The 22,474-nt window shown below is 41.7% G+C and overlaps 1 protein-coding gene across 2 annotated transcripts; it reads left to right on the top strand.

Moving 5' to 3' along the window:
• Nucleotides 1–2,190: 2,190 nt before the first annotated feature.
• Nucleotides 2,191–21,837, top strand: LOC111148121 (chromosome unknown C2orf42 homolog). Of its 2 annotated transcripts, XM_022504540.1 has the most exons (10): nt 2,191–2,313; nt 3,056–3,337; nt 3,778–4,612; nt 5,459–5,569; nt 9,148–9,252; nt 12,061–12,165; nt 13,885–13,992; nt 16,633–16,733; nt 18,101–18,263; nt 21,149–21,837. In XM_022504540.1, exons 3-10 carry the CDS (start codon nt 3,790–3,792, stop codon nt 21,355–21,357), a joined length of 1,725 nt encoding a protein of 574 aa, XP_022360248.1. In that variant the 5' UTR covers nt 2,191–2,313; nt 3,056–3,337; nt 3,778–3,789; the 3' UTR covers nt 21,358–21,837. The 2 variants fall into 2 exon arrangements, with proteins under 2 accessions (XP_022360248.1, XP_022360249.1); XM_022504541.1 differs by lacking the exon at nt 13,885–13,992.
• Nucleotides 21,838–22,474: the final 637 nt, after the last annotated feature.

Genomic DNA, 22,474 nt, shown 5'->3' with positions numbered 1-22,474 from the left:
ATGCGGGGCTCAATCCCAGGACCCTGAGCCAAAGGCAGGTGCTTAACAACTGAGCCACCCAGGTGCCCCCAAAGTAATTTTTTAATATTTTATTTAGGGGCGCCTGGGTGGCTCAGTGGGTTAAAACCTCTGCCTTCGGCTCAGGTCATGATCCCAGGGTTCTGGGATCGAGCCCCGAATCGGACTCTCTGCTCAGCAGGGAGCCTGCTTCATTCCTCTCTCTGCCTACCTCTCTGCCTACTTGTGATCTCTGTCAAATAAATAAATAAAATCTTTAAAAATATATATTTTATTTATTTGAGAGAGAAAGAGAAAGTAGAGGGAGGGAGAGAGGGAGAAGCAGACCTCCCGCTGAGCAGGGAGCCTGATGCAGGGCTCGATCCCAGGACCCTGGGATCATGACCTGAGTCGAAGGCAGACACTTAACTGACTGAGCCACCCAGGCACCCCTATATATATTTTTTCTATTTTGCAAATGAAAAACAACCTGAGGCTCAGAATATAAATTTGGTCACAGAAGTAATTGGTGGTAAAGGGCAAACTAAATCTTTGATCTTTTGACTTTGGAACAACCTTCTCTTCTAAGAACCTGTGTGGCTGAATGAAAATAACTACTGAAGAAGTTTATTGACCTGGAAAGGAAATGCTGTGTAAAGAGGCCACTGTCTCTAGATCAGGGGAGTTTAATGGGTGATTTAGGCCCCCTGAGAAAACATCCAGCTATATCTGGAGACATTTTTATTTTTTTAATTTTTATTCTATTTTTTAAAGATTTTAAAAATCTTTAATCCGCTCCCTGCTGAGCAGAGAGCCCAGTGTGGGACTAGATCCCAGGACCCTGAGATCATGACCGAGCTGAAGTCAGAGGCCTAACCCACACAGCCACAGCCACTGTGCCCCTGTACCTTATAGCTTGTTGATGAACAAATACACAGTAGAACATGTGGAGGGAACATATATTTTTTTTAAGATTTTATTTATTTATTTGACAGAGACACATCGAAAGAGGGAACACAAGCAGGGGGAGTGGGAGAGGGAGAAACAGGCTTCCCTCTGAGCAGGGAGTCCAACATGGGGCTCAACCAGGGTGTGGGGACCATGACCCGACCTGAAGGCAGATGCCCAATGACTGAGCCACCGAGGCGCCCTTGGAGGGAAAATATTTTATCAACATCATCCTTTAGGGTCAGGGGGCCAGACTAACAGCCTATTTCAACATCACAAGCAGATTACTTTAAAAAATATATTGAAGGGACGCCTGGGTGGCTCAGTTGGTTAAGCAGCTGCCTTTGGCTCAGGTCATGATCCCAGCGTCCTGGGATCGAGTCCCACATCGGGCTCCTTGCTCATCAGGGAGCCTGCTTCTCCCTCTGCCTCAGCCTGCCATTCTGTCTGCCTGTGCTCACTCTCTCTCCCTCTCTCTCTCTGACAAATAAATAAATAAAATCTTTAAAAAAAACATATATATATATATTGAACTTTGGGGAGCCTGGCTGGCTCAGTCTGTAGAACTTGTGAGTCTTGATCTTGCGGTTGTGAGTTTGAGCCCCACGTTAGGTGTAGAGATTACTTAAAAATAAATAAAATCTTTTAAAAAAAGTTGAACTTTTAGTTAATATGAGTGCTGAATTGATGCCTATAAATTACTTTGAAATGATGGGGCACCTGGGTGGCTTAGTTAAGTGTCTGCCTTCCGTTCAGGTCATGATCCTAGGTTCCTGGGATCAAACCCCACATTGGGCTCCCTGCTCCGTGGGGAGCCTGCTTCTCCTTCTCCCTCTCCCTCTCCCCCTACTTGTGTTCCCTCTCTTGCTGTGTCTTTCTCTATCAAATAAATACATAAATAAATCTTTTTTAAAAATTACTTTGAAATGCAATAAAATATATGAGGGATTGATGGGTGCAGTAAAGGATAGATATGTAATAAAGCAAGTACAGTAAAATGTTAGTTATAGAATCTAATGGGTGGGAATGTAGAAGTTCACTATATAATTATTTTTTAATATGTATGAAAATTTTCTTTTTTTTTTTTTTTAAGATTTTGTTTATTCATTTGAGAGAAAGAGCTCATGAGCAGAGAGAAGAGACAGAGGGAGAAGCAGACTCCCTGCTGAGCAGGGAGCCCGACTCGGGACTCGATACCAGGACCTTGGACATCATGACCTGAGCTGAAGGCAGATGCTTAACCATCTGAGCCACCCAGGTGCCCTGTGTCTGAAATTTTTCATAATATTGCAGGGGAAATCAAAGCAGAGATTCACACTCTTAGCAGACACTGGAAACCACATTGCTGATTTTGCTGGGTGACCTCAGGCAAGTTACTTTTTTTATGTCAATTTTTAAAAAAAAGATGTATTTATTTATTTTAGAAGAGAACACAAGCAGAGGGAGGGACAGATGGAGGGGGTGGGGGAGAGAATCTCAAGCAGACTCCCAGCTGAGCACAGAGCCCAACTTGGAGGTTAATCTCAGACCCTGAGATCATGACCTGAGCTGAAATCAAGAGTCAGACACTTAACCAACTGAGCCACCCACAGGACTTCAAATTTTCTTTTAGCATTTTATTTATTTATTTATTTTTTTAAGAGTATTCTTTATGCCCAGTGTGTGGCCCACATTCAGGATCCTCAGATCAAGAGTCACATGCTCTGCTGACTGAGCCAGGCAGGCAGCCCAGGATACTTAACTTTTTAAATTTTCATGTGAAACGTGGTCATTGTTTAGCTCAAATGAGATACTAGTATTGCGAGGTTCAAATGAAATAATGTGAAGGCGCTTTGAAAAGCATAAAGCACTCTAAAATATAATGCATTGTCATTGGGAAGAATGAGTATTTGGCCAATTATATGTCATGGTCCTGGGTATTCTTGACAACTCCCCACGTAATGACATTAGCACTGTTTTACCTGCTTTAAGTTGGAAGTACAGAACAACCATTTCCATAACAATTTCTGTCAAATAGTTTTCAAATACCTCCGGAAGACCTAGGTTCCTATTCTAAGAGGAGACACACTATCTTTATAACCTTAATATTTTTTTGTTGTTTTACTTATAGATGGCCAAGATATCCACTTAGGGCAGTGGGAATCTTCTTTGACTCTGGAACACTGGGCAGGAGCTTTGCCATTGGCTGGCCAAGAAGGAGGAGGCAGAATGTCTGCATTGTTACACCATAGAGTTCAAACTTCAAAAGACTTTGGGTTAAACAGTATTATTTACTCTGCAAATGATTATGTCTTTCCCTGTCCTCTCTGATCATCACAAACTAATGAAACACCTTTCAGGTCTTATGAATTCAGGTTACACTGTTTCCCAGATGCTCTGGCAGCTGATTCAGGTAGGATTGGACTGGGTTTCATGGGGAATGGTGGAAAGGAAAGAACTCCTCTTTCCCAGTCTCCAGTTCTTGTTCAGATTAAACATTAGTGCATGTGAAAACTCGGTTAACTAATCTAGGTTGTTGTGTAAAACCGTATTGAGCCTAGAGAAATGCTTTAGTTACTATATTCGGTTTTTAAAAATGTATAATGCTATGAAAGGCAAGGGTTCCTTCACTTTTGTTTTATTTATTTTTATTTTTTTTAATATTTCTTTTCAGCGTAACAGTATTTCACTTTGTTTGATGGCTTAAGCGAATATTCTGTTGGAGGGTGTGATTTGAAAATAGTAGCTAACCTGTTTACATTTTACTCTCTGTACTAATATATAAATGATTTTAACCTTGTGTATGTGTTGTATGAATGTATATCCATGCTGATGGGCTTACGCTTTTCCTAGGGCCTTTGAAAAATGGAACCCAACTCTCTGAGGACTAAAGTCCCAGCTTTCTTGTCTGATTTGGGGAAGGCCACATTGAGGGGAATCAGAAAGTGTCCCCGATGCGGCACATACAATGGAACCCGGGGACTGAGCTGCAAGAACAAGACATGTGGAACCATATTCCGCTATGGTGCACGGAAGCAGCCTAGTGTTGAAGCTGTCAAAATCATCACGGGCTCCGATCTCCAGGTTTACTCGGTGCGGCAAAGAGACCGGGGCCCCGATCACCGATGCTTTGTGGAGCTAGGTGTGTCAGAGACGACAATCCAGACTGTGGACGGGACAATCATCACTCAGCTGAGCTCCGGACGCTGTTATGTCCCCTCGTGCCTGAAAGCTGCCACCCAGGGCGTGGTGGAAAATCAGTGCCAGCACATCAAGCTGGCAGTGAGCTGCCAGGCTGAGGCCACCCCTCTGACGCTGAAAAGCTCGGTCCTGAATGCAATGCAGGCCTCCCCAGAAACCAAGCAAACCATCTGGCAGCTGGCCACGGAACCCACGGGTCCCCTCGTACAGAGGATTACGAAAAACATTCTGGTGGTGAAATGCAAGGCAAGCCAGAAACACAGTTTAGGGTATTTGCATACCTCCTTTGTGCAGAAAATCAGTGCCAAAAGCTTGCCTGAGCGCCGTTTCTTCTGCTCCTGCCAGGCTCTGAAATCGCATAAGTCGAATGCCTCCAAGGAGGAGGTGGCCCAGAGATGTATTCACTTCTTCGCTTGCATCTGTGCCTTTGCCAGTGATGAGACATTGGCTCAGGAATTCTCAGACTTCCTGAATTTTGATTCCAGCGGTAGGTGGTGTGTTGACACGGTTACTCTGTTTTTCTAAAATGGCAATGAAAGAGTTCCACTGATGGCATTTGGAGATTGTCCTAGCAACCTTGAGAAACAGTTGCTAGATAATTCAAATGAAAAACATTCCTTCTTTTAATCCCAGTCAGCAGACTTGCATAAAGGTTGGTTGGCTGTTGGTTGGTTGGTTGGTTGATTGGTTGGTTGGTTGATTGAAACTAATGATCAGGAGACTTGGACATTTTCACTGAGACAGTGAATCTAGCAAAAGTTAGCTTATCTTTGCTTCACCTTTTTTTAAAAAAACTTTTTCACAGATGCCCTATGTTAATAAAAACAAAGAATAAACAAAACAAAAAAACCTTTTAATTTGGGGTGCTTGCTTGTTATCTTTGAAGACAGGGAAAGCTATTACCTGCTTGAAAGATTTTTAAAGATTGTACAGCAAGTCTTTTGTTGTGGTTTTTAACAGAGTTTATCTTGTAGATGCTTTTTATTTTCATTTCTTAATGATCAGTTGGCAGTAGCTCCCAACTTTTTAGTTTAATTTCTCTATAAAGTCTTTTATTGTGTTAAGGGTCCATGAATAAAAACCCATGTCTTGGGGAGTTCTTTAAAGGAAATTATTTTAAAGTAGGCAGTCACTCCATAATTTATTTTTATTTATTTTTTTATTATGTTCAGCTAGCCACCATAGAGTACATAATTAGTTTTTGATGGAGTGTTCAATGATTCATTAGCTAAGTATTCCATAAGTTATTTTTTATAAATTAATTTTTCTGTAGGCAGGGCCCCATACTTACTCTTGGATGGTATTAGTAATTAAGAAATCTGTTGTATTTTAGGTCTTAAAGAGGTTATTGTGCCCCAGTTAGGTTGCCATTCAGAATCGACGGTAGCAGCTTGTGAGCCTACTGCTTCCAAGCCAAAGAAGAGGAAGAAGGAGGAAGTCCCTGGTGAGAAGCCGTTTGGGTTGTTTGTTTGGTGGTGGTTTCTTCAGAGATGGTTTTGCTGTATTTTGTGTTTCATTGCATCTTAGCAAATATGGAAATAATGTTTGTTACGTTTTTTTCCCCAAAAAAGTTTTATCCTCCATTGATTCTTTGTCAAGTGGAGCTAAGGGTTGGTTCTTTTGGCCAGGAATAAGATCCAGCCAGACTCTACTTTTATTAGTGTATATGTCTTTTAGCCCTTAGACATTTGGACTAGTTTTATACCTTAATCTGCCTTAGGACAGTATCGTGAAGTTTTTATCCATAGAGTGTGTTTAAAAATTTGGGACAGTGGTTAATTATATTTTCCAAACTAATTTAAGAGTATAATTTCTTAGCTTCATTTTCAATATGCAGCACCGTATATATATTTTTTCTTTTTTTAATATAAGTGTACCAATGTCAGTTAAGTAGTCAGATAAATTCTAGTAAATAAGTATTAAAAGACCTAGATTCTAAACAAAAGAAAAATATTCCAGTCCAGTGGGTAGAAATATTTTTGTGGATAGAGTATTTTTAGAGGTAGGTCATGCACAGGAGTTTTGGTGTCAGGATGGTGGAGAAAGGGACATGGGCATTTCTGTTTTTAAGAATTTTGACAGCAATAGAGAACAGAGATTGTTGTTAAATGTTTACTTATTAATCTTTCCCAAGAAAACCTGAAATTCAAAAAGGAAGTTCTTTTTTTTTTTTTTAAAGATTTTATTTATTTGACAGAGAGAGATCACAAGTAGACAGAGAGGCAGGCAGAGAGAGAGAGAGAGGGAAGCAGGCTCCCCGCTGAGCAGAGAGCCCGATGCGGGACTTGATCCCAGGACCCTGAGATCATGACCTGAGCCGAAGGCAGCGGCTCAACCCACTGAGCCACCCAGGTGCCCCCCCCTTTTTTTTTAAAGATTCTTTTTTTTAAAGATTTTTTTTAAAGATTTTATTTATCATTTGAGAGAGGGAGAGCAAGTGAGCATGAATGGGTGGGAGGGGCAGAGTGAGAGGGCGAAGCAGACTCTCCACTGAGCAGGGAGCCCAACATTGGGCTCGATCCAGGACCCTGGGGTCATGACCTGAGCTAAAGGCAGAGGCTTTAACCCACTGAGCCACCCAGGCACCCCGAAAAAGAAAGTTCTTATCGTTTTACTCAGTAGACTTGATTCTAAATAATTGTGTTTTTGTGTTTGTTTGTTTGTTTTTAAAGATTTTATTTCTTCGGGGCACCTGGGTGGCTCAGTGGGTTAAGCCTCTGCCTTTGGCTCAGGTCATGATCTCAGGGTCCTGGGATGAAGCCCTGCATGGGGCTCTCTGCTTGACAGGGAGCATGCTTCCCCCTCCCCCTCTGCCTGCCTCTCTTCCTGCTTGTGATTTCTTTCTCTCTCTCTGTCAAATAAATAAATAAATAAATAAATAAATAATCATTTAAAAAAATATTTTTAGGGGCGCCTGGGTGGCTCAGTGGGTTGAAGCCTCTGCCTTCGGCTCAGGTCATGATCCCAGGGTCCTGGGATCGAGCCCCGCATCAGGCTCTCTGCTCAGCAGGGAGCCTGCTTCCTCCTCTCTCTCTGCCTGCCTCTCTGCCTACTTGTGATCTCTGTCTGTCAATAAATAAATAAAATCTTTAAAAATATATATATATTTTTAAAAAAGATTTTATTTCTTCTCTGAAGCAAATAATACATTATATGTTAATAAAATAAAAAAATTAATTTTAATTTAAAAATAAGATTTTATTTCTTTATTTGTGAGAGAGAGAGTGTGCAAGCACAAGCAAGGGGAGAAGCAGGCAGAGGGAGAAGCAGGCTTCCCTCTCAGCAAGGAGCCTGATGCAGTTCCAGGACCCTAGGATCATGACTTGAGCTGAAGGCAGACTCCTAACCGACTGAACCACTCAGACATCCCAGCTATGGGTTTTGTTTTTTTTTTAAGATTATTTTATTTATTTAATTTATTTTTAAAGATTTCATTTATTTACTTGAGAGAGACAGAGAGACCACAGAGGGAGAAGGAGACCCCTGCTGAGCAGGGAGCCTGACACAGGGCTTGATCCCAGGACCGCAGGATCATGACCTGAGCTGAAGTCAGACACTCAACCGACTGAGCCACCCAGGCGCCCGTATTTATTTATTTTAGAGAGAAACAGAGAGTGTGTACATGTGTGTGAGAGCAGGGGGATTATAAATAATCTTTCATAAGAAAATAATCCTTGATATAGGAAAAACATTTTGTCCACAGATACTCATTTTATAGTTTATTGAAAAATTAGAAACAAGTAAGGGCCTACCACTAGGGATAGTTAAGTAAACCATGATAAAGCTACTTGATAGAATATCAGGCAGCCATTAAAAATTATTATAAAGAATTATAAAATTATTATAAAGTATTATTATAGGGGTGCCTGGGTAGCTCAGTTATTTGAGCATCTAGCTCTTGGTTTTGGCTCAGGTGTTGATCTCAGGGCTCTGGAATTGAACCCTGTGTCAGGCTTCATGTTCAGCTCAGAGTCTTCTGAAGAGTCTCTCTTCCTCTCCCTCTACCCCTCCCCTTGCTGGTGCATGCACACTCTCTCTCTCTCTCTCTCTAAAATAAATAATTTTTTTTTTTTTTAAAGAATTATAGGGGCGCCTGAGTGGCTTGGTGGGTTAAGCCTCTGCCTTCAGCCCGGGTCATGATCTCAGGGTCCTGGGATCGAGCCCCGCATCTCTCCTGCCTCTCTGCCTACTTCTGATCTCTCTCTCTCTGTGTCAAATAAATAAATAAAATTTAAAAAAATAAAAATAAAAATAAATAAGAAAGAATTATAAAGAACTGTTTAGATAACTCAAGTAAAAAGCAATGCTCAGTTCAGTTTGAGTTTCATATAAATAATAAATAATTTTAGTATAAGTATGTCCCATGCTATATTTGAAATGTGCTTATATTAAAATTATATTTGGGGGTGCCTGGGTGGCTCAGTGGGTTAAAGCCTCTGCCTTTGGCTTGGGTCATGGTCCCAGGGTCATGGGATCAAGCCCCGCATCGGGCTCTCTGCGCGGCGGGGAGCCTGCTTCCTCCTCTCTCTCTGCCTGCCTCTCTGCCTACTTGTGATCTCTATCTGTCAAATAAATAAATAAAATCTTTAAAAAAAAAACAAAACTATTTGAAATTCAGAATTTTTTTTTTTTTTTTTTGCTTAATTTGGCAGTCCTGGTACAGTAACAGTTACTTAAAATCACAAAACCAGCAAAATTAACTATTCACACACACACACACACACACAGACAATAAATAGTTCACCAGAAAATTGATAGCGATTTTCTGAGAGGTGGGAGCAGTGGGTGAGTTTTTTTCTTCTTTTCACTTCTAGGTCCCCCACCCCCACCCCAATTTCCTGTAAAAAGCATATAAAACTTAAAATGTTATGTATAAAGTCTGATGCTAATTCTTTCTAGAAATTGAAGCTAACTTAGAAATGACCAAAGATTTTTTATGTTTTAGACTCTTGAGAAATTTATGTTGAATCCATTTCTATTCTGTAGACATGTTATCAAACACTGTAATGATTTGTGGTTTAGGGGCACAGATGAACAGTTCACTACTGCCTCAGGATGCAGTGAGCAGTCATCTAAGGAAAAGTGGCCTGAAAAAACCTGTGGTTGCTTCTTCATTAAAAAGGCAAGGTAAGTTTCCCTTCCCCAGGGTAGGCTAAAGGGGTGGAAATCATCCTAAAGAATCCCAAAGCGATATAATGGAAAGAAATGTTGCGCGTTATCCCCCAGAGAGTGCTGAGATAAACACGAGCAGGCACTGAGGCTGAGGTCTGTTCTGTTCTACTAGTTTCCAGTCCTACTCAAAACCAAATCATGTCTTTTTTTTTTTTTTTTTAAGATTTTATTTATTTATTTGACAGAGAGAGACACAGCAAGAGAGGGAGCACAAGCAGGGGGAGTGGGAGAGGTAGAAGCAGGCTTCCCACTGAGCAGGGAGCCCGATGTGGGGCTTGATCCCAGGACCACAGGATCATGACCTGAGCCAAAGGCAGATGCTTAGCAACGGAGCCACCCAGGCACCACATGTATTTACTTTTCTCCTCCAGATAATTAACCTGTGCATTTGGAAATCAACATTTTCTTAACTCTCATATATTATGGCTGTGTGATTAAAAACCAGACATCATCCCTGCTCTCATACTATGGTTTTGAAGACAAAACCAGTACATAAATAGCAAGTAATACCAGACTAAATCATAATTAACCAATTAATTAAGAACTTACACATTCTAGGAATAAATGTTTTTGGAAGGTCGGGGAGTATGATCAAAAATATCAGGTAGGAGGGACGCCTGGGTGGCTCAGTCGGTTAAGTGGCTGCCTTCAGCTCAGGTCGTGATCCCAGCGTCCTGGAATCAAGTCCCACATTGGGCTCCTTGCTCAATGGGGAGCCTGCTTCTCACTCTGCCTCTGCCTGCCACTCTGTCTGCCTGTACTCTCTCTGTCTCTCTGACAAATAAATAAGTAAAATTAAAAAAAAAAAAATCAGGGGGCACCTGGGTAGCTCACTAGGTTAAAGCCTCTGCCTTTGGCTCGGGTCATGATCCCAGGGTTCTGCGATTGAGCCCCAAATTGGGCTCTCCACTCAGTGGGGCACCTGCTTCCTCCTCTCTCTCTCCTGCCTGCCTCTCCCCCCAATTGAGATTTCTATCACATAAATAAATAAAATAAAAAAAAAAAATCAAGTAGGGGATGCCTGAGTGGCTAAGTCAGTTAAAAATCTTAAGGTCCTGGGATCGAGCCCCAGTCAAGCTCCCTGATCATTGGGGAGTCTGCTTCTCCCTCTTCCTCACCACTTGTGCTCTCTCTCACTATCGCTGTCATTATTTCTGTTTCTCTCTCTCAAATAAATAAATAAAATCTTAAAATATATATGGCTTAAACTAAAAAAAATATATCAGGTAGAAGATTTTTAAGATTTGGGGGCGCCTGGGTGGCTCAGTGGGTTAAGCCTCTGCTTTTGGCTCAGGTCACGATCCCAGGGTCCTGGGATCAAGCCCCACATCAGGCTCTCTGCTCAACAGGGAGTCTGCTTCTCCCCCCACCCGCCTCTCTGTCTACTTGTGAGCTCTCTCTGTCAAATAAATAAATAAAATCTTAAAAAAAAAAAAGATTTTTAAGATTTTATTTATTCACTTAAGAGAGAGGGAGAGAGAGGCTTCTGGGTGGTTCAGTGGGTTAAAGCCTCTGCCTTCAGCTCAGTCATGATCTCAGGGTCCTGGGATCGAGCCCCGCATCAGGCTCTCTGCTCAGCAGGGATCCTGCTTCTCCCTCTGTCTCTCTGCCTGCCTCTCTGCCTAATGATCTGTCTCTGTCAAATAAATATACAAAATCTTTAAAAAAGAGAGAGAGAGAAAGAGGGAGAGAGCATGAGCAGGAGGAGGGGCAAAGGGAGAGGGAGCGGGACAAGCAGACTCCCCACTGAGTGGGGAGCCCAATGCACAGCTCTATCCCAGGACCCTGAGACCATGATCTGAGCTGAAGTCAGATACTTAACCAAGTGAGGCACCCAGGCATCCCAGTTACAAAATTTTTAACAAAATTTCCTCACTTCTTTGGTGCAGAGAAAAAATAAAATAGAATCAAATAGCTTTTCATCCAAATTATCACTATATACATTTACCTAATGAGAATTAATTTCAAATGAATAGTAGTTATGGCATCATTATCTCCTGATTTATAGGTCTCTAAAGCAAGCCATTATACAAGGTCATTCTTCCAATTTGCATTGACTTTTTCTTTCAAAGATTTTATTTCGTTTTTGAAAGATTTTATTTTATTTACTTATTTTTAAAGATTTATTTATTTATGAGAGAGAAAGAGCAGGGAGGAGGGGGAGAGGCAGAGAGTCTCAAGCAGACTCCGTGCAGAGTGCGGAGCCCAAGGTGGGGCTTGATCTCATGACCCTGAGATCAGGACCTGAGCCAAAACCAGGAGCCAAAAGTGACTGCACCAAGCAGGCACCCCTCAGAGATTTTTTTTTTTAAAGATTTTATTTATTTATTTGAAAGAGAGAATGAGAGAGAAAGAGAGCATGAGTGAGGAGAGGTCAGAGGGAGAAGCAGACTCTCCGCTGAACAGGGTGCCCAGTGCAGGACTTGATTCTGAGACTCTAGGAGTATGACCTCAGCCAAAGGCAACTGCTTAACCAACTGAGCCACCCAGGCGCCCCAAAGATTTTATTTTTAAATAATCCCTATACCCAACATAGGACTTGAATTCACAACCCCGAGATCAAGAGTTACATGCTCTACCAACTGTTTTGCTGTTTAATTGTGAAAGGAAGGCTACAAACTGACTATGGTTAATAACCTTAAACCCATTAGTCTCTCCACAGCTTTTCATTTCTTTTTCTCTAGAAGGAGTCTTTAAAAAAAAAAAATCCTGGAATCTTAAAAAAATAAAAGTTTCTAAAAAGTTTTTTATCTGTTTTCCTAGCTTGTGGTCAGCTGTTAGATGAGGCACAAGTGACCTTATCCTTCCAAGACTGGCTGGCCAGTGTCACGGAACGCATCCATCAAACCATGCACTATCAGTTTGATGGTAAGTCTGGTCACCTAACTTGGCTGTTGCTGAAAGGAGGAGAAATTAAAGTACTTGTGTTGTAGTTCTAGTCTGTTTTTTTTTTTTAATTAAGTTTTAATTTTAGTTCTAGTATAGTTAACGTACAGTATTATATTACTTTCAGGTGTACCAAACAGTGATTCAGGGATTCCATACCTCACCCAGTGCTCACCCCAAGTACACTTCTTCTAGCCCCACCCCTACTTCCCCCATCCCCCAACTACCTCCCCTCTGGTAACCATCTGTTTGTTCTCAGTAGTTAGAGACTCGTTCTTGGTTTGTTTCTTCTTTTTTTCCCTTTGCTCATTTGTTTTGTCTTTTAATTCCACATATGAGTAAAGTCATATGGTATTTGCCTTCTCTGACTGACTTATTTTGCTTATCATTATACTCTCTGGCTCTATCCATGTCATGGCAAATGATAGTTCTATTCTGTTTTTGTTTTTGTTTTTTAAGATTTATTTATTTAATTTAGGAAGAGAGTGAGAGAGAGAGATCAGGGGGAGGGGCCGAGGGAGAAGGAGAAAGTCTTAAGCAGACACTGTGCTGTTCATGGAGCCCGACAGGGGGCCCAGTCTCAGGACTCTGAGATCATTACCTGAGCCCAGATCATGAGTTGGAAGCTCAACTGACTGAGCCACCCATACACCCCTAAGAGCCACTCTTAAGTTATATCCAGGCAGGTAGTGGTTCTGGATGTTTCCCCTCTGTTGTGGCTAACCTCTTGGGCAATTTTTTGTTTTTTGCTTTTCGTTTTTATAGATTTACCCATTTATTGTAGCGGGGGAGGTGTGGAGGGGCAGAAGGCAGACATCTTGCCAAGCGTGGAGCCCGATGTGGGGCTCAATCCCATGACCCCAAGATCATGACCTGAGCCAAAACCAATAGCCAGACACGCAACTGACTGAGCCACACAGTGCCTGGTCTTTTGTTGCTGTTGTTGTTGTTTTTTAAGTAGGCTCTACAGCCAATGTAGAACTTGAACTCATGACCCCGAGATCAGGAATTGCATGCTCTACCCTTTGAGCCAGCCAGACTCCCCCACTCTTGGACAATTCTTAAGGAAAAGTCTGAACTCTCTGACCCCTCCCCTCAACACTCTCTCTTCCGACTTTTTGTTGATCCTTGTATCTTACAAGTTCAAGAGGTTTGTTAGGTATTTTCAAACATTTTGCCTGCTTTGGAATCACATTCAGAGAAAAAGGCTAATGCTTATTGGTTAAACAGTGTCCTGACTCTGGGGTCTGTGGCATGCATGGCCCAGACCATGTGGGTGAGAGCTTGTGGTTACTTTGCTCAGACATGAATACACCAAGCAAATGTCTAGGGATGGCAAGCAGGATTGAATCAAGTTTACCTTCTCAGTCCAGCCCCATTGTTCTCATCTCATGTCATGTACTCACTAAAGGGAAAAGTCTGGGCTGTGGTGGTGTTTACGAAACAGGGGATTTGAAAAGTTATGTTTGGTGGATGCCAGGGATCTGCTGTATTTGTTTCAATTGCAAGGGATTAAGAGTAGGGTTGGCGACAGTGCTTGACTCATAAAAGTCATTCAGAGCCTTCTTTTGCCTCTGCATAGAGAGGCCTCCGTGGCAGTTTTCCTTATTACTGCCACCCAGTTCCATTTCTTGCTCTTCTCCCCACACATCCGAAAGCCCACCGAGTTTCTCCACTTGAGTTTCTTCTTATTTGCTCTAGGCAAACCAGAGCCACTGGTGTTCCATATTCCACAGTCCTTTTTCGATGCCCTACAACAAAGAATATCTATAGGAAGTGCGAAGAAACGGCTTCCCAACTCCACCACAGGTATGGGATTTTTTCCTCAGCAAGAGCAGTAGATATTTTGACCTTTAAGAATTATGTTTAGAGGGGCTCCTGGGTGGCTCAGTGGGTTAAGCCGCTGCCTTCGGCTCAGGTCATGATCTCAGGTCCTGGGATCGAGCCCCGCATCGGGCTCTCTGCTCAGTGGGGAGCCTGCTTCTCTCTCTCTCTGCCTGCCTCTCTGCCTACTTGTGATCTTTCTCTGTCAAATAAATAAATAAAATCTTTAAAAAAAAAAAAAGAATTATGTTTAGAAAAAACGTGTGGAATTTTCAGGATTAGGACTTTGAGTCACATGCTCAGAACGTGAAGCCTTAGCCAGTCAGCTCTTGGAATAATGATCACCCTCGGGGCGCCTGGATGGCTCAGTGGGTTAAGCCTCTGCCTTCGGCTCTGGTCACGATCTCAGGGTCCTGGGATCGAGGCCCACATCGGGCTCTCTGGTCAGCAGGGAGCCTTCTCCTTCCCCCACCCCCCCCCCGTTGCCTCTCCGCCTACTTGTGATCTCTGTCTACTTGTGATCTCTGTCTGTCAAATAAATAAATAAATAAATAATCTAAAAAAAAAAAATGATCACCCTCCTCAAAGGCCCCATACTTATTCCAATAAGAGGTAATGGAAAGATTCAGAAAGCACAAACCTGGTAAAAGAATAATGAAGTCCAATAAGGGTGCCCACTAAGAAGTTTGGTATTTTGGGGTGCCTGGGTGGCTCAGTGGGTTAAAGCCTCTGCTTTCACCCGTCGTCGTGATCCTGGGGTCCTGGGATCCAGCCCTGCGTTGGGCTCTCTGCTTGGTGGAGAGCCTGCTTCCCTTCCTCTCTCTCTTCCTGCCTCTCTGCCTACTTGTGATCTCTGTCTGTCAAATAAATAAAATCTTTAAAAAAAAAAAAAAGAAGTTTGGTATTTTTTAAAAATTTATATTATTTTATTTTTTAAGATTTTATTGATTTATTTGAGAGACAGAGCATGAGAATGAGCAGGGAGGATGGTCAGAGGGAGAGGGACAAGCAGACTCCCCGCTGAGCAGGAAGCCCGACTTGGGGCTCAATCCCAAGACCCTGGGATCATGACCTGAGCTGGAGACAGACACTTAACTAAGCCACCCAGGCACCCCATGATTTCCAATTTGTGATGAAGATTTTATTTTTAGAGTAAGTCTAAGGCTTGGAGGCCTTTTTTCCTTTTTTTTTTTTTTAAGATATGTATGTATGTATGTATGTATGTATGTATGTATGTATGTATGTGACAGATCACAAGTAGGCAGAGAGGCAGACAGAGAGAGAGAGGAGGAAGCAGGCTCTCTGCTGAGCAGAGAGCCCGATGTGGGGCTCAATTCCAGGACCGTGGGATCATGACCCGAGCCGAAGGCAGAGGCTTTAACCCACTGAGCCACCCAGGCACCCCCCTTTTTTTCTTTTTTAAAGATTTTATTTGTTGGGGCTCCTGGTGGCTTAGTGGGTTAAGCCTCTGCCTTCAGCTCTGGTCATGAATTCAGGGTCCTGGGATTGAGCACTGCATCAGGCTCTCTGCCCCCACCCCCCCGGCCTGCCTCTCTGCCTACTTGTGATCTCTCTCTCTGTCAAATAAACAAATAAAATCTTAAAAAAAAAAAAAAAAGATTTTATTTGTTTATTTGACAGAGACGCAGTGAGAGAGGGAGTACAAGCAGGGGGAGTAAGTAGCAGGCTTCCTGTGGAGCAGGGAGCCCGATGGGGACCTCAATCCCAGGACTCCAGGATCATGCCCTGAGCTGAAGGCAGATGCCCAACGACTGAGTCACCCAGGCGCCCCCACCTTTTTAATTAAATTATCATAGTGCATATTTCTTGGTTTTCTATTATGTCTTCTACTAGAAATGTCAAGATACTTATTAGGTGGTGTAAGGAATTAAGGGGGAGAAAAAGAGGAGGAAAGGATGGCTCGGTGGCAAATAGCCCAAGAGTAACTACAGCTAGAAATCAATGCTATTTCTTTAGTTAGTAGTTATTTGATGATCTGATAGGGACTGTTTGAGGTTTAATTCTATCTTTGAATAGTTCAAGCTGTGAATCACTGTTTAGGGCCATAAAAATTTTGTCTTCACAGCTTATCTACCTGAGGCAGTGTTGATTCTTTCACGTTAAACCTCAGGCCTCCTAATACATTAATTTTAACCCATCCCTTCGCTATTTTTGCAGGCCCTTTGGTAAAATCTCTTATAATCCTGCAGGCAAGGCAATAGGTTGGCAACCACGTTAACTGGTTTAAACTCCATATAATCCTTTTAAGAACTATAATTTGACCTCTGATATATCTAAAGTTACAAGAGATTTTAAGAGGCATCTTACAATGGAGTCCAGTGTTTGTGGCTGTAGCAAACAAAGAAGTAAGTTTCAAAGGTAGCCAAAATGAACAGCATCTCAAAGAAATATCGGAGGCTTTATTCAGCAGAAATCTCTATCATTCCTTATCACATTTTGCCAAACCTATTATAGATTTGCCTCTAGAATTTCCTTTTCAAAGTGCTGAGATTCTATAAGGAGAGGATAACACTGCACTGAACTTTCTAGAAACTGGATAACAAATACAATGAAAGAGAATGTTATTTTTTGGTAGTCTAATCTTGTTCCCTTTTTACATTGAAGCTTTTGTTCGGAAAGATGCCTTGCCACTGGGAACCTTTTCCAAGTATACCTGGCATATCACTAATATCCTGCAAGTTAAACAAATCTTAGATACCCCAGAGGTAAGAGGGTATTTCTACAATTGTAGGAGGGCAAAGAGGGGAAGAGAGAAAAGCAAGTGCAAGAAGTATGTTTGCACTAATTCCTTGAGTTATAGACACCAAAGAGAATTATTTTTTCTCATACTAAGAGATTATTCAGAAATATTCACGGCTGTACGGTGCTGACTATGATTTTAATGGGTATTTCCTATGGCTTGGAAAAATATATTAAGTTGGAGTATTCTTTGTCTTTGTTTTTGGGATCAGAAAACAGAGATCATTTTTCTTGTGAATTAAATAATGAACCCCTACTAGCTATGGTGAGCCCTCGTTTAACTAGCAGGAAGCTAGAAAGTATGTAAATAATTTGATACGATACAGCATTTGTAAAGTGAGTGAACTCAGCACAATTAAATGCTTCTCTGCAAACTGCAATTTAGTCCTCATTAGAGAAATGACCCTTAATTAGTTTGCGTTCTTTTTTTTGTAAGGGAAATATTACATATTTTTAAACATTTTCTTTTTCAAGCAGATCCTGAAAATTTGAGGTTTTTCCCTTCCTACTGTAATGGAATGTTGTAGAAAATTCAGCATAGTGTGATTTGATACATTAAGATTAGTTTAATTGTAAGGCGTTGTTTCATTCAGAAAAAGAATAAGTTGTTGGGAAGTTATAGAACTTACTTTTGAACCATAGAAAATGCCCGTGTTAGCACTAAAAACACTTGAGAAACTTATTTAAATGTCGGATGTCACAGAGATGGATTCTGGCCTGGGGCAGGGGTTCAGCAAGCTCCTATCAGGCGAGGGAAGAGAGCTGAGAATCCTGGAGTGTCGATCTGCTGGCCATTACTTACCTGCATCACCTCATTCAAACTCTCAACCATGCATTGGTATTAACTGTATTTTGCAGATAAGAAACAGGCTGTGAGACATTCACCCTGCTGTTTAGTGGCAAAGACCAGTTCAGGTTCTGTCTGGCTCAGTCCCAGGGATGGTGTAGAGCATACATGGTGTGAGGTCAGCTGTAGACACTGTCAGTGGAGTGGTTAGGAGAAGAATGATGCTAGCAGAGCAGCAGGGGAAGGAATAAAATGAATTTGAGAGCAAGTCCTTGCTAGTAGCCATTGAATAGCCATGAAGATGTTAGGGGTTCAATTCATATACACTTTGGCTGGGTGCAACTTAAAGTTACAGAAGAAAAATGATGTAAAGGAGAAAAGGCAGATTTTTTTTGACAGCATTTACTTGAAAATACAAGAGGAAGTTGTAATTAACTGGAGTATACTTAACAAAAAAGAGTAAGTGAAAGATCTGCGGTCATTCAACTGTTTGTCTACTTTGGGTTTTTCCTTTCTCACATTTCTTGGTATTGTCTCCATATCCAGATGCCCTTGGAAATCACTCGGAGTTTTATACAGAACCGGGATGGGACTTACGAGCTGTTTAAATGCCCTAAAGTGGAAGTAGAGAGCATAGCAGAAACCTATGGTCGTATAGAAAAGCAACCCGTGCTGCGACCCTTGGAACTAAAAACTTTTCTCAAAGTTGGTAAGTGGAATTGTGTTTTCTTTCTTTTATATATATTTTTTAAAGATTTTATTTATTTGACACAGAGAGAGAGATCACAAGTAGGCAGAGAGGCAGGCAGAGAGAGAGAGGGAGAAGCAGGCTCCCTGCTGAGCAGAAAGCCCGATGCAGGCCTCTGATCCCAGGACCCTGAGATCATGACCTGAGCTGAAGGCAGAGGCTTAACCCACTGAGGCACCCAAGCATCCGAAATTGTGTTTTCAATAGCACATCGTCCTTGGAGGGTCAGCTGTGTGCCTTGCACTGTCCTAGACTTTGGATCTTGATGTTAACAAAGAAGACACTTTAATTCATTTTGTAAAGGCCACCATGGAATAAAATGTTTTGTGTCTTTGGAAACAGTGCTTTTAAAATAAAACTACGGGGCACCTGGGTAGCTCAGTTGGTTAAGCGTCTGACTCTTGATTTCGGCTCTGGTCATGATCTCAGGGTCGTGAGATGGGGCCCAGTGTCGGGCTCTGTGCTAGGTATGGAACCTGCTTGGGATTCTCTCTCTCTTCCCCCCTTTGCCCCTCCTTACCCCCTGCTTGCACACAGGCTCTCTTTCTCCAAAAAATTAATTAATTTAATTTAATGACAAGAAACATCTAGCTAGCTCAGTCATTGGAGCACATGACTTGATCTTGGGGTTGTAAGTTTGAGCCCCATGTTGGATATAGAGATTACTTAAAAATAAAGTCTTTAAAAATAAATTGAATAGAATAGAATAAAAGTGGGATGCCTGGGCGACTTAGTGGGTTAAGTGTCTGCCTTCAACTCAGGTCCCAGGGTCCTGGGATCGAGGCCCACATCTGGCTCCTTGCTCAGCGGGGAGCCTGTTTTCCCTCTGCCTGCTGCTCCACCTGTTGTGCTCTCTCTCTCTCTGACAAATAAATAAGTAAAACCTTAAGAAATAAAAGAATAGAATGAAAGTAACACATGTTCATTATAGAGAAATCATAGATTTCATTATAAAGCATCAAAGAGAAAAATAAACCACCTATAATCCCATGCACCACAGAATACATCACCATTAGATTCGGTCTCTACCCTTTCAGACTCTCTTCTGTGCATGAAAAGAATTTGTAAAACATGGCATTGTACCTTAGCTGCTTTTTTAACATAAAAATATATCATGAATAGCTTTCCATGTCTATCTTCAACATTGTTTTTTATCTTTTATTGTTATAAAACATATATAATATACAATTTTTTTAAGTGTGTATAAGGCTCTCAGGCATTAAGTCCATTGACATTGTACAACCATCACCACCACCCATCTCCAGAACTTTTTTGTCGTCTTCCACTGAAATTGTGCCCATTAAGCAGTAACCCCCTGGTCCCTGGCAACCATTCTACTTCCTATTGACTAATTTGACTACTTTAGGTACCTCATCTAAGTAGAATCATATAGTATTTGTCTTTTCTCTGACTGGCTTATTTCATTCAGCGTAATGTCTTTAAGATTCATCCATGTTGGAGCGTGTGTCAAAATTTCTTTCCTTTTTGGGGCACCTGGGTGGCTCAGTGGGTTAAGCCGCTGCCTTCGGCTCAGGTCATGATCTCAGGGTCCTGGGATCGAGTCCCGCATCGGGCTCTCTGCTTGGCAGGGAGCCTGCTTCCCTCCCTCTCTCTGCCTGCCTCTCTACTTGTGATCTCTCTCTGTCAAATAAATAAATAAAATCTTAAAAAAAAAAAAATTTCTTTCCTTTTTTTTTTTTTTTTTTTTTAAAGAAAGCACTATGCCCAACATGGGGCTTGAACTCACAACCCCAAGATCAAGATTTGCACACTCTCCTAACTGAGCCAGCCAGGTACCCCATAGTTTTGAAAGCTACACAGTATTATTGTATTTTTTTTATTTAGTTTTTGTTTTTAAAATATTTTATTTATTTACTTAGAGAGAGAGAGAGAGCACAAGCAGGGGGAGTGGCAGGCAGAGGGAGAAGCAGGCTCCCCACCTGAGCAGGGAGCCAGACGCAGGACCTGATCCCAGGACCCCAGGATCATGATCTGAGCCAAAGGCAGATACCCAACTGACTGAGCCACCCAGGCGTCCCTATGCTGTATTTTTAATTCTGCTAGTGTTTTATATTTTTTTAAAAAAATGTTCTTTAATCTGAGTTTTTCTTTTTTTCCCCCTAAAGATTTTATTTATTTATTTATTTATTTGAGAGAGAAGGAACAGGAGAGAGAAGCAGAGGGAGAAGTAGGCTTCCCACTGAGCAGGGAGACCAACATGGGGCTCAATCCCAGAACCCTGGGATCATGACCTGACCCAAAGGCAGACACTTAACCAAGGAAGCCACGCAGGCAGCCTCCCTGAAACTTTTTCTTTTTTTAAGATTTTATTTATTTATTTGACACAGAGAGAGAGAGAGAGCGAGATAGGGAACACAAGCAGTGAGAGTGGGAGAGGGAAAAGCAGGCTCCGCACTGAGCAGGGAACCCAATGCAGGGCTCAATCCCAGAACCCCAGGATTATGACCCGAGCCGCAGGCAGACGCCCAACAACTGAGTCACCCAGATGCCCCCCCTTTTTTCTCACCCTGAAACTTTCTTTAGGATAGATATACCAGTAATCACTTTTCCCTTCCCTTGATTCTTCTTGTTTTTCCCCTTGTTTCTCTCTTAGGGTTTGTTTGGGGGTTTTTTCTTTTTTTTCTTCTTTTTCTTCTTTTTTTTATTCCTGAACAGCATAGCATCTGGCCAGCTTCAAATTTTGGAATGACACTAATCAGTGTTTCTTTCTTTCTTCCTTTCTTTGTTTTCTTCTTTTCCTTTCCTTTCCTTCCCTTTCCCTTTCCTTTCCGTTTTCCTTTCCCTTTCTCTTTCCCTTTCCCTTTCTTGTCTTTTCTTGTCTTCAGGCAACACTTCCCCAGATCAAAAGGAGCCAACACCTTTCATCATTGAGTGGATCCCAGATATCCTTCCCCAATCCAAGATAGGCGAGCTGCGGATCAAGTTTGAGTATGGCCACCACCGAAATGGGCATGTTGCAGAGTACCAAGACCAACGGCCACCACTGGACCAGCCCTTGGAACTGGCCCCTCTAACCACCATCACTTTCCCTTGAGGCAAAACAAAACAGTCTTTTGCTGCTAAATTTGCACATCCCCACCCCTTGACAATTTTAAGTACTAGTTAGGCATTTAGATGGCCCTGTTCCTTAGTGAACTCCTCTTAGCTAAGATGCAATTTCTCAGCGCATTCGAGTGGATTCTATTGCAGAAAAACTCTTCTTGTAAATGGCCTTTTTGGTGCTGCTGTGTATAGTCTTCTTTATAAATTGGGTGATATTTCTGGCTTGAATTTTTAAAGGAACAAAAAGGAAACCAACTCACTTTCCTTCTTAACAACTCCCATTTAGAGTTTGTTTCAACCTTTTTCTAATTCTCTAAGAAGTTAGCAGCACTCTGCCTTACACCAGCAGTGCTGGAGAGTTAACAACACCCTGGTTAGGGCAGAATGTTAAGGACCATCCTGACAGAGTTCCAGTCATGTCCTTTTATCTTGTTCTCAAATAAAGCACAGTGTCACTAGTTTTTCCAAAGTATTTCTCATGTTGGCCTGATTATAAAATTACAAACCTTTGGGGAGATTTAAGTAATAGTGAAATAGGAAAAAGAGGTCCATATGTCAAGGCAATATCGACATTTCAAACTAATGCTTCTAATTGCTTATTTCATTGATATTTAGTTCCTTCTTTATTCTCGAAAAAGTTTAATAGCCAGTAAGGCTGAATTCCTGTTGCTGAGTTTATTGATCACAGAATGGAGATAATGAAAGACACAGAAGTGGAAACCTATCTTCAGGGAGAAAAGAAAGGAATGAACATTTCCTATAGGCCTACTATGTATCAGGCCCTTTCATTTACATTCCCAGTTTTCTCATTTAGTCCTCATTATTCTTTGAATTTAGTCATTACCCTTCTTTTAAGTTAAAGAACAGCCTCTCTGAGGTTATCTTGCTGGAAACAGCATTAAAAATATAATGTTTCATTTTACTGCAAAGGACATGTTCTTTCTACCTTATCATGTTACTTTGATATAAATTCCTTATAATTCGTTGTCCTTGGGAACACAAGAAAAATCCATATAAAGGAGGCTCCTGGTTTTCTTCTGACTACAAGTAACAAAAACCCAACTCTAACCAGCTCAGGGCAAAAATGGGAATGAATGATTGATTCGTGG

Source organism: Enhydra lutris, unplaced genomic scaffold (assembly GCF_002288905.1).
Source record: "Enhydra lutris kenyoni isolate GAN:26980312 unplaced genomic scaffold, ASM228890v2 scaffoldscaffold18, whole genome shotgun sequence".
Classification (NCBI taxonomy): Eukaryota; Metazoa; Chordata; class Mammalia; order Carnivora; family Mustelidae; genus Enhydra; species Enhydra lutris.
This window is presented reverse-complemented; position numbering and strand designations above follow the sequence as displayed.

Coding starts and splice junctions, on each gene's coding strand:
- LOC111148121 (XM_022504540.1), top strand. CDS start 3,790: ATGGAACCCAACTCTCTGAGGACTAAAGTCCCAGCTTTCTTGTCTGAT. Junction 4,613..5,458: donor CCTGAATTTTGATTCCAGCG/GTAGGTGGTGTG, acceptor GTTGTATTTTAG/GTCTTAAAGAGGTTATTGTG. Junction 12,166..13,884: donor CATGCACTATCAGTTTGATG/GTAAGTCTGGTC, acceptor TATTTGCTCTAG/GCAAACCAGAGCCACTGGTG.